The following is a 17,315-nucleotide window of genomic DNA, read 5'->3' as shown; positions in this document are numbered from 1 at the left end:
ACTCCCTCAGTACCTACATTAAAGTTCTGAAGGGACACATTTCTTCTGATCCCTCCCCAATTAAAATGTTATCATAAATGTATCATCATACAGTCCCTTCTGAATAATCAAAAATGTTGTCTTTTCTAGGTTTCTCTTTCAAAATTCTTACTTGGCTCTAATTTTCTCATCAGAAATATCTGAGTCTTTTGATTTTTAAAGATCCATTTTCCTCCTGTAGGATTACACTCAGCTTTGCAGGGCTGTAAAGCCATTATTGTAAATTTTGCTTTTTAAAATATTGAATTCCTATATCTCCTCTCTTCTGGGGTAGAAGCTGCCAGGTATCATGTGATCCTGACTATGGTTTCTTGGTATTTCAGTGGTGTCTTTCTGGATGCATGCAGTATTTCTTTTTTTTTTAAATGAAAATCCAACTTCAGATCTGAGCTATGACATTCTTAGGATTTTGCTTTTTTATGATTTCTTTCAGGAGGTGATAGATGGATTCTTTCTATCTCTAGTTTGACCTTCAGATCTAACAGATTTAGGGGAACTTTCAATATGGGAGATTTCTTGAATATTGTTTTTTCTTTATGAGTTTCAATGAGCCTACTAATTTTAAATATGGCTTTTTTTTTTTAATCCTTCCCTTCCCTCTTGGAATCAATACACAATATTAATTACAAGCAGAAGAGTGGTAAGGGCTAGGCAATGGGGGTTAAGTGACTCGCCCAGGGTCACACAGCTGCGAAGTATCTGAGGCCAGATTTGAACCTAGGACCTCCTATCTCTAGGCCTGGCTCTCAATCCACTGAGCTACCCAGCTGCCCCTAAATATGGCTTTTTGACCTGTTTCCCAAGTTAGTTGTTTTTAATAATAGATTCGATCCTTTGATTTTGTTCTATTTCTTCCTCACTCACAAAGTCATTAATTTCTCATTGGCAAATTCTAACTTTCAAAGAGACTAGGGAAGGTTTACTTCTTTTCTGTTTATTCTCTTTCCAATTCAATTCTCCAGTGATTGTTTTACATTTAAAAAATCCTTTTGCTTAATGTCTTTTGGGTATCAGTGGCATAAGAGCACTGGTCTTGGATTTGGAAAGATCTCAGTTCAACTTTGACCTCAGATTTTCACTGTTTGTGAGACCCTGGTAAAGTGGTTTAAATGCTGTTTATGTTTACCTCAGTTTTCTCCACCAAAAAATGAGGATAGTTATCAGTCCTTACAGAATGTTGTGAAGACCAAATGCTAAGTGCTTAGCACAGAGCCCGGCATGTTAATTGGTATGAATAAGTATTTGGTAAGAATACATTGTTTTTCCTTGGAATCCCTCTCTCTATAGTTATTAAAGAAGAATACTCTTCTCCTAGGCTGGATTTGGGGGCATCTCTGAACCAATTATAATTCTTTATAGTGGCTGGTGTCTTCCCTCATTTACAGATCTCTCAACATTTAGTTCTTGATCAGAGTTCTGTGCAAGGGCCAGCTGAGTAGAAGCAGTTGGCTTTCCCCTTCCCCCCCCCTGGGCGACCTGGGTCCCATTTCCCAGGTTAGATGCTCCTGGATGTTTGGGGGTTTGAGTGGCTTGCTGATGCCTGCAGAGTCTGATGCTTCTGCTTGATAGTATCAGGCGCACCAGCCCACAGAGCTTCTAAGGTTCCTGATGGGAGTTTTTACCCACAGAAAACCCCTGGCTCTTTCTGTATCAAACAAAACTTAGAGCTTGAACTCTTGACTAGTCGGTTTATACCAGACAACTGCAAGCTTGTTTGTCTGCACTAGCACTGGTTTTGCTGGCAATTCTCTTGACTATGGCCATGAACTCTTGCCTGACTTTTTGTATACTTCAAGGGCAGAAGAAGTCACTGTAGTAGAATTCATGATCTGGTCTGGGGCAACTTCTTGTTGTTTTTTTTTTTGTTTTCTGGGGCAACTTCTTGTTTTCTTTTTGTTTTTGTAGACAAAAAAAAAAAGGAGCTCGTGTACTCTGCCTTTGTTTAAGAAGACATTTTGTGCATGGAGGGCAGCTAGATGGCTCAGTAGACTGAGAGCCAGGCCCAGAGATGGGAGCTCCTGAATTCAAATAGGGCCTTAGACACTTCTTAGCTGTGTGACCCTGTACCAATCACTTAACCCCCATTGCCTGGCCTTTACTTCTCTTCTGCCTTGGAACCAATACACAGTATTGGTTCTAAGATGGGATTTAAGGGTTTTTAAAAAAAGAAGACATGTTGTCCAGTAGCCACAAGATGAAATTTTTAAAAGGCTAACAAGGCTAACCTAGTACTTGGTAAATAATGCTGGCTAAATCTTTCAACCAGAAAACAAATATTTTTCTTCCTACTGTCAACTTCTTATTTTTCCTTGCCACTACCACCAACCACTTCTAGGGGAATGCTTCACCTCACATATAAACATTTTATCAAAAGTATCTGCTAGTTTTCTCATATTCTTATAAGAAATAGGAGGGGGCATCTGGGTAGTTCAGTGGATTGAGAGCCAGGCCCAGAGACGGGAGGTCCTAGGTTCAAATCTGGCCTCAGACACTTCCTATCTGTGTGACCCTGGGCAAGTCACTTGACCCCCATTGCCTAGCCCTTACCACTCTTCTGCCTTGGAGCCAATACATAGTATTGACTCCAAGACAGAAGGTAAGGGTTTAAAAAAAAAATAGGAGCTAGAAGTTCATGAAAGTCCATAGGAGCTTTCATGAAGGAATATTGCACTGTTATTCACTGTAACAAAACCCCGCCAAAATCATCTACTCTGCTACTCTAAGATGGCAATAAATTGCCTATTATAATGATGGGTACAGCCACGGAAACTTCCATCTGAGGGAACGGAATCTAAACAGCAGTCTCGATCTCAACTAAGTTACTTAAAATAACGTAGTAAGGCAAAATATAAATGTTAAATTGCTAAACTATAGAAATGATTAATTCCATAGTGTATTAAGAATATTTGTAATTCAAAAGAAACTAATATCTGTTTAAGGTAGATTAAACCTAAACAAGAGAACTTTTTTTTTTTTTAAATAAAACCTTACCTTCCATCTTGGAATCAATACTGTGTATTTGATTCCAAGGCAGAAGAGTGGTAAAGGGTGTAAACCTTAAAATTTCTTAGACTTATGAATGTTGGAAAATTCCTCATTGGGAAATTTCATACTTGAAAAATTTCCTACTGATAGTAAGAACTCTATTGGAATGTGAAACTCCTTGGCATGGGAGGATCCTTCTCCTCCCTATTTAAGACTACTTTAGGACAGAAACCTTTTGCTAAACAATGGAAAGGGCTTTGACCTATGCTTAAGCATAGAACAGGAAGTTCTTTGAGTCATGATTGATTTTAGAATAGATACAATAGAGATACTTGGAATGACAGAACCAGGTCTTGGAACTTACAATCTCCACCCTACTCAGAGTAACAGGATTTAGGAAGGGCTGTAGCAAAGATCAAGATTTAATTATTTGAGAATATGACCTTCAACAGACATGTGCAAAGGGGACAGACCTCTGGGTGGTCCTGGGTTAAGCTAGAGCCACCATTGGCACAGGGGAGACATCGACAGTGATTGGTAGATGTGAGAACTGAGGGTAGGGGACTTAGATGGTTTGCTTAAAGATGGCGGGGTCTGAGGACAGGAGGTTTTTGCTCTGGGAGGTTTTGCTCTGAGAGGTTTTGCTCTGAAGGAGTCTGAGAGGAGGGAGGTCCTGGAGGTTTTGCTCTGAAGGAGTCTGAGAGGAGAGAGGTCCTGGAGGGAGAACTCCTGGAGAGATCTGAGAGGAGGGCTTGCTCTGAAGGAGGCTGGAGGTGGAGGCCCCTGAGACTGTTTCTCCATTTTGGTCATGTGAGTGATAGGGACTGATCTCTTTTCTTTGCCTCGGCTATCTATGGGCTTGGGCCTTTGGCCCAGCCTAAGCAGAGGGGGTATTTAAGCCCTATTCCCTTCTCTTCTCTCCTCTCCCTCTCTCTCCCTCTCTCTCCCTCCCTCCCTCTCTCTCTCTCTCTCTCTCTCTCTCTCTCTCTCTCTCTCTCTCTCTCTCTCTCTCTCTCTCTCTCTCTCTCTCTCTCTCTCTCTCTCTCTCTCTCTCTCTCTCTCTCTCTCTCTCTCTCTCTCTCTCTCTCTCTCTCTCTCTCTCTCTCTCTCTCTCTCTCTCTCTCTCTCTTACCTTTCTTCCTCCTGTTTATAATTAAAAACTCCATAAAAGGTTGACTGCTGACTTGAGTTTTCATTTAGGAATTACATAGCTGAATTCCTTGGCGACCTTAAATTAATATATATCAGTCTTTTAAAGTGATTTCCATATCACAAGGGCTAGGCACAGGGGGGGGGTAAGTGACTTGCCCAGGATCACACAGTTGGGAAGTGTCTGAGGCCAAATTTGAACCCAGGACCTCCCTTCTCTAGGCCTGGCTCTCAATCCACAGAGCTACCAGCTTCGAACTAAAATCCTAAGACCTCTGTTCTATGTATATAACAAACAGATTACTCTTCATGTATTTAAAATGGGGAGTTTTGAATTCAGATTTTGAAAACTAAAGTAAGACCATAGGGGGGCAGCTGGGTGGCTCAGAGGATTGAGAGCCAGGCCCAGAGACAGAAGTCCTGGGTTCAAAATTGGCCTCAGACACTTCCTAGCTGTGTGACTCTGGGCAAGTCATTTAAACCCCATTGCCTAGCCCTTACCACTCTTCTGTCTTGGAGCCAATATACAGTACGGAAGGTAAGGGTTTTAAAAAAATAAAAAAATAAATAAAATAAAATAAAGTAAGACCATACCCCAGTCCCAGAAAGTCATCTAAACATCAATTGTTTTGGAAAGATTCATTTGAAGCATCAAGATTATCTTTTTCCCCCTGAAGGAAATGGCTTTCTTGGCTTCGTTTTCAAGTTGGCTCCCACACATACTCAATTCTGGCTAATTTCCAAATGGACATATGCTGTTGTAAGTCCTCTAAGTATAAAAAGTTTTTGTCTAGAAATGAGCCATCTGTATCTTCTAAGCATGTCAATATTTCAAGATATGCTAACACACCAAAGAAATAGTAATAACATTTTCATAATTTAAGGTATAATCTATAAAAAAGGGTCCTTGTGGGTTTTTTTAGCAAGATTTGATGTAGGTTACATGAGATACCTTTAAAAAAAAATCAGCTATGGTTACTATTACTAGACAAAATACTGGTAGCTACTAATTAAGATTGGCTATTACAAGAAATATACCAGGATTCCAAGGCTTCTCTTTTCTTAAACGCTTACCTTCTATCTTAGAATCAAGCTTAAATATTGGTTCCAAGGCAGAAGAGTGATAAGGGCTAGGCAATAAGGGTTAAGTGACTTGCCCTGGCTCACACAGCTGGAAAGTGTCTGAGGCCAGATTTGAACCTAGGACCTCCTGTCTCTAGGCTTGGCTCTCAATCCACTGAGCCACCCAGCTGCTCCCCAAGACTTTTAAGAAATTGCTCAACAAGTTTGGTAAGTTTAAATTGATAGTTCTAGGACAGGAGTTCATATCTTTTTTTTTTTTTTATCAAGCAACCATTTTGATAATCTGAGAAAGTCTATCCCTTTCTCATCATACTTAAATAATTTCAGCAAACATCTAGAAAGGAAGTAGACTCAGCATATCATCATAAAAACCAGGCAATATCCTCACAACATACCTTAAAAAATTAGAGAATGAAAGAACTATTTTTCATAATTATGGGGAGGGGCAAAATTCTTATTCTAAATAGGCCTGAAGTCAAGGAAGACAATTCAGATCTGGCCTCAGGCCTCAAAACATAATAAAAATTCAGAGAGTAAGAAGAGAAACTGTAAATTGGAAAGGAGAGAATCTTTGAATCAAATCTCTAAGAAAGTCTATTGTATGAAAAATAGATAAAACCTAGAAAAATTTCCTTTAGAAATTAGTAGTCAAAGAATAAGATCATATCTCAAATGGAAAACTGTAAACTACTGCCTGAAATTGGCAGCTGCAAATTACTAAGAATCAGACATTTCTCTGAGTTCCTTTTGATCCAGCCATACCACTGCTGGTTTATACCCCAAAGAGATTATAAGGAAAAATACATGAACAAAAATATTTATAACTGCACCCTTTGTGATGGCAAAAAACTGGAAAATGAGGGGACGCCCTTCAATTGGGGAATGGCTGAACAAATTGCAGTATATGTTAGTAATGGAATACTCTTGTGCTCAAAGGAATAATGAACTGGTGGAATTCCGTATGAACTGGAATGACCTCCAGGAAGTGATGCAGAGCGAAAGGAGCAGAACCAGGAGAACATTATACACAGAGACTGATACACTGTGGTACAATAGAATGTAATGGACTTCTCTACTAGCAGCAATGCAATGATCCAGGACAATTCTGAGGGACTTATATAAAAGATGTTATCCACATCCAGAGAAAGAACTGTGGGAGCAGAAACACAGAATAAAAACAACTGCTTGATCACATGGTTTGAAGGGACATGATTGGGGATGGAGACTCTAAAAGATCACCCTAGTGAGAATATCAATAATATGGAAATAGGTCCCAATTAATGACACATGTTAAACCCAGTAGAATTGCTCACTGGCTACTGGAGAGGGATGGGAGGAGGGGAGGGAAGGAACATGATTCATGTAACCATGGAAACACTTTCTTAATCAATTAAATATAAAATGAAATTCATAAACCTGGAAAAATAATATAAGAGGTCTATGATATAGGGACTATGGAAAGATAGGCACATTAATACACTATTGGTAGAGTTATGAATTTGGCATGACAGTTCTGGAAAATCATTGAATTGGTCATATTTGTTGACTTAAAGATGCTACTACCGTAAAGTAGACAACCAAGAGGAAAAAGAGAAAAATAAAGATTCTATATGTACCAAAACATTCAGGGCCTGAATTTTTGCGGTATTAATTAAAAAAAAAAAATTCCAAGCCATTTCCCCCCACAGACTAAAGGATGAATACACTGTGGTATTATAAATACAACTGAATGTTAATGTGCCATAAGAAACAATGAATAGCAAGAATTCAGAGCTATAACTCATGCAAAGTAAGAAAAGCAGAATCAAGAGAAAAATATATAAAATGATCAATAATAAAAATGAAAATACCAACAATAATAAAACAAAATCTGAGCAATCCTCATGACCTATCTTAGCCCTTTGCCCCTGAGAAAAATGACAAAAGGAAACTCTTTCCCTTTGGTGGAGAGATGGGTGGACTTTTGTATCTATCATTAGATGTAATGGCTTTGGCAAATGGTTTTCTTAAATTTATTTTTCTTTAAGAATTAAATTAAGGGGGCAGCTGGGTAGCTCAGCGGATTGAGAGTCAGGCCTAGAGACGGGAGGTCCTAGGTTCAAATCTGGCCTCAGACACTTCCCAGCTGTGTGATCCTGGGCAAGTCACTTGACCCCCATTGCCTAGCCCTTACCACTCTTCTGTCTTGGAACCAATACATAGTATTGACTCCAAGACGGAAGGTATGGGTTTTAAAATTTAAAAAATTTAAATTAAAAAAAAAAATTAAATTAGTGGGGACAGCTGGGTGGCTCAGTAGATTGAGACCCAGGCCTAGAGATGGGAGGTCCTGAGTCTAAATCTGGCCTCAGACACTTCCTAGCTGTGTGACCCTGGACAAGGCACTTAAAACTTAAACCCTATTGCCTAGCCTTTACTGCTCTTCTGCCCTGAAGCCATTAAGTAGCACTGATTTTAAGATGAAAGAAGATGGAAGGTAAAGGAATTAAAGAGAGAGAGAATAACTCACCCAGCAAAACTAACAGAGGGGGAAAAATTGGAACTTTTATTTAACAGAATGCTTTTTCAAGCATTCCTGATAAACAGACCAGAGCTGCACAGAAACTTTGAAATCAAAGTTATACCCCAAAGAGATTATAAGGAAAAATACATGAACAAAAATATTGTTCAAGATAAGCATAAAAAGGGCCTAACCTTTAGTATTTACATTTTGATAGGAGATGATAGATGAAAGCCCTTCAGCATCACCAAGTTGTGGAGGAGTCTAATTAGACAGAAGGCCTAGAAAGGTTTTGTTATGTTTTGATAACATTAAAGGAAAACTATAAAGAGAGGAGATGAGGAATTAGGGGAGAAGCAGAGGACAAAAAGGACAGGGACATTTATCTCCTGTAACTGTGGTGAGTGAATACATGTTCTTGACTACAGAGGTGGGGAAGCAGGGAGCAGATGACAACTGAACCTCACTCTCCTGGGATGTTCTCAGGAGGTCAGAACACAAGTCTGCTGGGGACAGATATATATTCCATTCCTTGGGGCAACAAGGAGAAGAGGAGAAGGCAATGCTGGGAATAAGAGAGTAGGTTGAAGGAAGGATTAATTTAAACAAAACAAACTTAGAAAAATGGATTTCAAGGAGGTCTTAAAAGAAAAGAAAGGTGGTGCAGTGAGATGGCTCAGTAATAAAGAGCCAGGCCTAGAGAGGGGAGGTCCTGGGTCCAAATTTGGTCTCAAGACACTTCCTAGATGGGTGACCCTGGGCAAGTCACTTAACTCCAATTGCTTAGCCCTTACTGTTCTTCTGCCTAGGAAATGATATTTGGTATTGATTCTAAGACAGAAGGGAAGAGAAGGGGAAGGGGAGGGAAGGAATGGAAGCAAACCTGTTATTGGCCTCTGGGTGAGAGAAAGAGAAGTGCAGGAAGCAGAAAGAGGTCACAACAAACCTACAGCTCTGAGGCAGAGCTCACTCCTTTAATCACTTTCTTCTTATGAAAATGGAACAGGAAATAGAGAGAATAAGAAGTGTAAGACAATACTATGGAGGAAAATACACAATAGTCATTAACTGTGAATGCAAATGGGATGAACTCACTCTTTAATGAAGAAGATAGTAGAATGGAATGGAAAGCAGAATCCAACAATATATTGTTTATAAGAAACATGCCTGAAATATAAAGATGAACACAATTAAAATAAGAGATCGGAATAAAATTAAATTTGTTCAGCTGAAGCAAAAAAGGATAGGGGTAGAAAATGCGATCCTAGACAAGACAGTAACAGTAATATGTAATTAAAAGAGATAAACATGGAAGATACATTTTGATGAAAAGTATTACAGACAATAAAATAACATCAGTACTAAACATAAATGAACCAAATGGCACAGCATAAAAATACTTTAAAAAACGAGTTTCAGGAAGAAACAATAAATAAAATTATACAAGTATGGGGCTTCAATTTATCTCCCACAGACCTAAATGATTTTTAATTTTTTTTTTTAAAGTAAGGGATCTTAACAGAATTTTAGAAAACTTGGAAGATATAATAAACATGTAGAGATTAATGAATAAAGTAGGGAGGAGTATACCTATTTTTCAATTGTGCACAGTAACTTTACAAAAGTTGATCATATATATATATTCTTTTTTTTCAGGCATTAGAACCTCACAAACAAATGAAGAAAATCAGAAATAGAAAACACATTTTTTAAGGACTACAATAAAACAAAATAATATTCAATAACAATATTCTTAAGCAAAGATTAAAAAATTGGAGACAACTATCATTAAAAATGGGTGAGTCAAAAATGTGTCAAAGAAATAATAATTTTATTCAAGATAATGATAATGAGAGAAGAATAATATAAATTCTGGGACTGCAACCAAAGCTGTCTTTAGAGCAAAATTTGTATCTCTCAATAGTCCCATCAAAAAAAAAATAATAAATCAGAGAAAGAGAACATTAACGAACTGGAATGAAACTAAAATTTTTAAAAATGTAAAACTCCCAATAAAAACCAAAATAGAAATCTTGAAAACAAAAAAGTATCAAAGTCAAAAGAAAAAAGTCACTAAATTAGAAATAGAATCAGGGGATGGGTTTTTTAAACTATCAAACACAAACCCTCTTAACAAAGTTCATTCATAAAAAACCCAAATTATAGTATCAAAAATGAAAAAGGTGATTTCTCAACCAATGAAGAAATAAAAGAAACAGTGCAGAATTATCTTGCTCAATTATATGCCAAAAAACCATTATGATCTCAATGAAATGGATAAATATTACAAAAATACAAAATGTCCAGATTCCTATAACATTTTGTGTCAAAAAAGAAGACTTAAAGAATCTGATCTCAGAAAATTAAGAGCCAGCATTATATCAAACTGGTGATAAAAAAGAGGCCACTCCAGTAACACTGGAGGGAAAAATAAGGTTGTCTATTATCACCACTACTATTCAGTATATTACCAGAATTAATAACTATAGCAATAAGAAAAAGAAATTGGTAGAATAATCACAAGCAAAACAAATATAATTGTTGCTTTTTGTGTTTCAAATGATAGCGTAATTAGAAGTCTATGGTCTAAAAAAACCTAAATGAAACAATTAATTTAAAAGTTGCAGAAAATGAATCCACCATTATATTATTATACCACCAGTATTTGTATATATTATCAACAAAATCCAGCAAGAGAAATTCTATTTTAAAAAACTACTGAAAACATAAAATACTTAGGAGTCTACAGGCTACTCACCTCCTGACAGGGCTCCTAAGTATGTGTCAAGTAATCTTTCCTAATTCAATTTCTTTAACTGCAAAAGGAGGTCCCTGACTAGACAGATAGTCTGTTATCCTATCTTTCTAAATTCTGTGATAACCACCACGATTTGAAAACAAAATCAATCTCTATCAATACAATTGAATGGATTTATAAACATTTATCTATAGATAATTCCACAAAAACCATACTCCAATGCCTAGGGCCTGCTATCAACAGAGTGCTCGCTCTCATCATTACTTTGGTCCACTGGCACGTGTTCTTTTCTTTAAAGTTTTCCACTGCCATCACCTTTTTTCTTCCCTGACTATGCTTTCTAACCATAAGCTCCTTGTGAATGTAGATTGTTCCATTCTTTGTTTCCCCAGGGCCTAGCATGGTACCTAGCCCTAGCAGGTAGGTAATAAATGCTTGGTTGACTGATCCACCACCACCACCACCCCCCAAAAAAGAAAAGAAAAACAAACAAAAAACCCCAGAACACTGTGTGGAGATAACCTTGGGTTCTTGAAGGATATGACAGCTATGCACAAATTCTATCAGGTTCTACCATGCTAAAGAAGCTTCAAGCATATGAAGAACTGCATCAACAGGAGGCTGGGAGCCTAAGAAGAAGACAGAAGAAATCCCTAGCAAGTGGTGATAAAGGGCGCTCCCACCAAGGCCACTCAGCACCCTGGACGCCCTCTCTCCCTAAGAAGAGAATAAAATGAAAAACTTCCAGCCTATCTGAGCTGTACCTAGGCAAAAAAAAGTTTTCCCTGCCAGAGTTCCCAGGCTTCCCATAATTTACCCCAGCAGTCCTCGCCTGAACTACTCACATGCCTGGTATATTGAGACTCCCAAGAATCCTGCAGCACTTCATCCAAACAAACCCAGAGGACTTGAAAAACAACCATCCAGGTTCTTCAGAAAATCGTCCCTTTGCCTCCTCACCCACCATATTTGCTTTCATTTTTGTTCTTACAACTGCTCCAACTTCCTTACAAGCTCTCCGCTATAAAGAGCTGTAACCACTAAAAAAAGTCATGCCATTCTGATGCCTCCCTTGTGTCGGAACAAGTCCTGAGTCAAAGACACTAGTCTCTGTACATGAAATCTTCCACTAAGGAAACCATATCTATAATATCAGGCAGGGGTTTATACAATTTACCCTCAAAACTCCCTTCTCTCATTCTAAATTTGTAATTCTATAAAACTCTAAGATAAATACAAAATAGCCTTGAATAGGAGTTCCCTTTACACTACTATATAGTGTGTAGGAAAGAGGGTCAAATTCTGATAAGAATTAAACAATTTTTTGATCATCAATAAATATTAAATTACATATTTGGCAATTGAAATGTTTGCCTAATGACTAGTTAGAACCACAACTAAAGGACCTGAATCTTATTGATCTTGATATTCTCACTATAAATGAAACAAGATGCTATAATACTTCAGACAAAATAGATGTTTTTATTCCAGAGTGGGTGGTTAAGATTGACGTAGATTTGTCCTCACCTGTACCTGTAAATGTATGTCCTTGCTGAGTATGTATAATAAAAAAAGATGATTATCTAAAAATTATTATTTGATTTATTATTTTATAAAAATTAGATAGCTGATAGAATATTATTAGATTGAAAATGGGATTGTGGCTTCATAGGAAAGGGAATGGCAATGATAAAAGTATTGGGGTGACCTAAATTAAAACCCCAGAAATTGTGGCCTCTAGTGACATGAATTCCTCTAGTGACAAACACTGAGCGCCTCCAAAGACCTAGAAAGGTTAGTTGACTGAGTTGAATGGAAGAGGTGGCAAAAAACATCATAACCCTTTATTATTCCCTGCCAGTTGCTAATTACTCCTGAGAAACCAGCAACTGAATTATAAGACTGAATGGGGTAGAGGGGAGTTGGGTTCCAACCCTAGACTAATCTTGTTAGTCCCAAGAAATCTGAGCTGCTGCAAATGAAGCTCCCCAAGGGTGGAAGTAGGGTAGGAGCAGTCACAGATACAGAAAAGGATAACTTCCTGAAGACCCAGCTCCTCCAGCTCCTCCCCCTCATCTTGGCCCCACTACCCCCCACCACTGGCACCTGGAAGCTATACCTAATTGTTATGCCAAAGCGTGTTCTGACACAGAATGGTGAATTGGAAGAGATTAAGAAATATTCAGGGAAGGAAATAAGTGGCTTGCAGGCTAAATGTCACTAAAAATAAGGCTTAAAGGCTTGGCTGGTTCTTTATGGGCAATGAGTGAACACTGATTAGTTACTGAGGCTGATTTAATAAACTGAGGGAATTAACAGAGGATCTCCATTACAAGGCTGTTTTAATACCATTTACTGTAGGGATAAGAATTTTATCTCTGTTCTTATGGTTTCCGGATGGAGATCAGGCAGGTTTGGCTCCCTCAGGAAAAATTCCCTGCTTCAACAAGGAAGCAGGCTCAGGATGGTCTTCATTATGTGAAAGAGCTGGGGATTCTGGGGATTCTGGCCGGGCTTTATAATGCTGATTGGCTTTAAACTAAGCTTTTCCAGGGCACTTGGCTCTTGGGTTACCATGGGTGTTCCCCATTTGTTCCTCACTGCTCAGTATAAGGTAGATGGGCTCCCAGAGCCTGGAACATTAGATTAGAAACTCCTTGAAGGCAGGAGCCATCTTTTGTTTTTGTATCCCCAGTGCTCAGCAGTGCTCAGCACAATACTTGGCACATGGTAGGAGCTTAATATTAAACAGACCACAGTGGTCCTAAGGAGTCAGGAGGGCTTTGTCTGATATGGATTTGGTTATTAAAACACCAATGACAAAGAGATGCTGGCCAGCCCTTTTTAAGCACCTTAAATGGGAAATAGTGGAAGATATTTTCCCCACTTCCCATGGATTCTGATTTCATCGATTTTCAAGGCCACTAAGGGGAGGGTAAGATCTCCAGATTAATTCAGTTTTTTCAGAATACTGGGAGAACCCATGCCTGAGTGACACTATATTGAAGGGCTGGCTGGACAAAAAGAAGCCGAGAGGCCATGTTCCATGAGGGCATTGTGGAGGTTAGAAACAGTGTCTTCCTGGATGTGGGAGGTTTCAGAGTATTCACCACAAGGAATACAAAGAACATCATCAGGATAAAGTTAAAAAGATGACTGGTCATACACCGCTCTCTATCATAGAGGGTAAATCAGCCTCAGTGTAAAGAATGGATGCACTGGGTCTGCCAGAAGGAAGCTGAGAGATGGGAGGTAGCCCCAGTTCAGGTGTTGTTTCATTATTACAGTGAAGAAGATTCACTAAGAAGTCCCTCAATTTGCCAAAAACATCCCTTAAGCAGTGCCATTTCCCCAGAGCAGTGATGGTGAACCTATGGTATGGGTGCCCAAAACGGCATGCAGAGAGCTCTCTGTAGGCATGCCACCACCCCCAAGTTTGCTACTTGAAAGGCAGAGGGACTTGGACTCCCCTCCCCCTCTCCACCATGCTCAGCAGCCCAATGGGAGCCCACAGGCAGCAGAGCCCCTCCTTTACACTCCCTGAGGACATTCCTCATGTCACCCACCCCCCTCCGCCCAACAGTCCATTGGGAGTGCTTCCTCCCTCCCCTGTGTGGGGTAAGAGGGGTAGGGGCACATGCCTGGCACCCCATCTCTAAAAGGTTTGCCATCACTGCCCTAGAGATATCCATCCTCTTGGAGAACATGAATTTTAATAGTGGAGCAGGAAATAGAAATGTATCAAACATGGGACCCAAAGTACCCAAATACTCCTGTGGAGAAGTTACTGAATTCCCTCAGGATGAATTCCTTCCCCCATCCCCACTTTCAGCTCTGGCCACTTTGACACTTCCCTGAAAGGATCTGGATACTTTGGATTGCTCCCATATCTGCTTGTACTCATTACAAACAGTGTTCAACAATGGTCTTCATGGAGTTCAACTCGTCTTTTTGGAAGTCCCTGAAGGATGAGGAGCCTGACAGTTCTCCTAGTGCAGGGGTTCTTATGCTTAAGTCTGTTGATCCATTTAGTATTTTGGTAACTGTACTTTAAATTGGTTTTCTTTGTAATTCAGTGTATTTCATTAAATGCACTTAAAAACAATTTTCTGGGATGGGGTTGATGGATTTCACTAATCTGCCAAAGGAGTCTATGCCACAAAAAAGTTTCAGAACCCCTGTCCTATTATGTCACTATTTGGGCTACTAATATGGCTTATGGAGATAACTCATGTAGGGAAGGGAGAGGGAAGGAGTAAGCTGTCATTTGTAGAGATTCTTGGGCTGTTGCCATGGACCTTAATTAGTAGTTTGGCACCTACAAGTTCAACAGTCAAACTCTATTCTATATGGGGTGAGGATCAGTGGTAGAACAGCACATTCGGGTGGGCGATGCAAAAATTGCTGCTTTTTTGTTTAACCTACCTTCATCTCCTTTGATCCAGATCACCTGGCACTTTCATTGAGCTCATACCTCTTAGGCAGCAGTTTAAATTGAGTATTTTAATGCCTTTGCAAATGGACTGATTGCTTAAGGGAGATATCACTGCTCTAGTCACTCCTTTGAGACCAGTTATAAGAATGAAAGGATAAATGATGAAGGTGACAGTCTATTGATGATTATTGTAACTATAAGCCAACCCCAAGAAGACTTTTTTCCATCTCCTAGGGAAGGTTTGTTGGAAGTCATGGACTTGATACTAAAGGCACCAGATGCAAAAGACATTCATCAAGGGAAATGCAAAATGTTCCCTTCAATTTCCCACTTCCCTTGCCTCCCAGGTAACACCAGAACCAACCACAGAGGGAAGAGAAGCAGTAGCTCAGAACAACCTAGGTGGAGAAGAGGTTGATTGGAAGTGAGGAAAAGTGTTGCCCAATTAATTGATCCTTCTCCATACAAGAGTAAATGCCAGGGGGTAGGCTATAAGACCCCCAGAGGTACCTGATCATTACATTTCCAGCAACAAAACCTGGTTTTACTTGCCTAGGGTCAAATGTATCTGAAGCAAGAGATGGTAGCCAAGGTCCTGGGAAATGAGTAGCAAGACAGGGGGTTGGGAGATATTTCAAATTGGGGGATGAGTTTGCAAGAAGGGGATTACAAAACTTTAGTTTATGCTACTGGATACAAATTTGCAGATGTGTTTGAACACAGTATTGATTCCAAAAGGAAAGGCATGCTTTAAAAAAAAAAAAAGAATCTGGCTTCTGTATTGTCCCCCTTGAAAATTTTATTTTGTTTGTTTCTGGAACTGAGACCAGAGTCATTTACTATTTAGTCATAAAAATACAGTTCCAGTCTAAGAGTAGCTAGGCTGGCAAAGAGACCTAGAGAATTCTTAGCAGCACCTATTTTGCATGGGCCATAGGACAAAAGGGGCTAATGTTGGAGTGCAGAGACCCAAAAAAGGGAGAGGGCATTTTAAGAAATCCCAACAGAAATCAATGTCAATAAGGGAGTAAAGCTCTTCAGATCTGACTGTTATTCCAGATCAGGCTATTGTGATTGTCCCAGGTGTGTCCCAATGAGCTGTTGTTCAGTTGTGTTTGTGACCCCATTGGAGGTTTTCTTGGCAAAGAGTAGATCTGGCTTCTCCAAGGGATAAGCAAATGGAGGCAAATAGGAGAGTTAAGTAATTTGCCCAGAGCGTGTGTGTGTGTATATAGCTAGTAAGTGCCCCAAGGCCAACTGGGGAGATGTCTTCCTGACTTCAGACCCGTGTGTCCCAACTACCTGTGAGCAGAGACTTGGAAAGCTGTGCTTGTTAATGAATACTCAATCCAACAAGATGGTTCATGAATGACCTCCAGGAAGTGATGCAGAGCGAAGGGAGCAGAACCAGGAGAACATTGTACACAGAGACTGATACACTGTGATACCATTGAATGTAATGGACTTCTCCATTAGTGGCAATGCAGTGATCCTGAACAACTCGGAGGGATCTACAAGAAAAACCACTATTCACATTCAGAGGAAAAACTGTGGGAGTAAAAACACAGAAGAAAAACATGCTTGAATACATGGGTCGAGGGGATATGATAGGGGATGTAGACTCTAAAGGATCACTAGTGCAAACATCAACAACATGGAAATAGGTTCTGATCAAGGACACATATAGAACCCAGTGGAATTGTGCATAGGCTACAGGAAGGGTGGGGGAGGGAGAGGAGGGAAAGAATAGGATTTTTGGAACCAAGGAATAATGTTCTAAATTGACTAATAAAATAAAATAAAAGATGGTTCATTAGTATGTCTGTTTAGATAAGCATGATATGTGATATATTTCAACAAAGAATTGGGTGTAAAAGTGAACAGAAAGGACCTAGACTGTTTTGGGGGAATTATGCAGTACTCTTAATGACTCCAAGTTTTACTCTGGAAAAAAAAAAAAAGATCCATTTCCATCTTTCTATTTATATTTATTGATATATTTTACCTCTCCTCCCTCCCCAAAGAGGCCACTCTTTATAACAAAAAAAAAAAATTTCAATAGAAGGCAAAGATTAGCAAAACAAACCATGTTGACCAAATCTAAAAACATATTCCATTCCCATAATCCTCAATTTCTGAAAAAAAAAAATAGTGTGTGCATGCATTCTCATATCTCTTCTAAGGAGCTAAACTTGATCATTAAATTTAAAAGCCTTAGTGTCTTTAATGATGTTTTCCCTCCAATTACATTATTCTGGTCATTATGTAGTTTTTTTTTGTTTCTGCTTATTTCACTTTTTATCAATTTAGTCTTCCCATAGTAGAAACATAGACAAAAGCAAATGGCTTATTTGTTTATATGGGTA

General features: G+C 39.1%; 1 protein-coding gene across 36 annotated transcripts in view; it reads right to left on the bottom strand.

Annotated features, from left to right (window-relative positions):
• PLEKHA5 (pleckstrin homology domain containing A5) overlaps nt 1–17,315 on the bottom strand; it is a 179,151-nt gene that overhangs the window by 138,660 nt on the left and 23,176 nt on the right. For 21 of the 36 annotated variants that reach the window (XR_008912200.1, XR_008912199.1, XM_056799314.1 and 18 more), the window contains exon 4: nt 8,852–8,923. The exons of the other annotated variants lie outside the window; for them this stretch is intronic. Coding sequence is in view for 19 of the 21 variants with exons in the window: in XM_056799314.1 (XP_056655292.1) it covers nt 8,852–8,923 (72 nt within the window). In the remaining 2 variants the exon portion in view is untranslated. The remainder of the gene's footprint in view (nt 1–8,851; nt 8,924–17,315) is intronic. 36 annotated transcript variants of the gene reach the window in all.

The sequence above is a fragment of the Monodelphis domestica genome, chromosome 5 (genome assembly GCF_027887165.1).
Source record: "Monodelphis domestica isolate mMonDom1 chromosome 5, mMonDom1.pri, whole genome shotgun sequence".
NCBI classification, from domain to species: domain Eukaryota; kingdom Metazoa; phylum Chordata; class Mammalia; order Didelphimorphia; family Didelphidae; genus Monodelphis; species Monodelphis domestica.
This window is presented reverse-complemented; position numbering and strand designations above follow the sequence as displayed.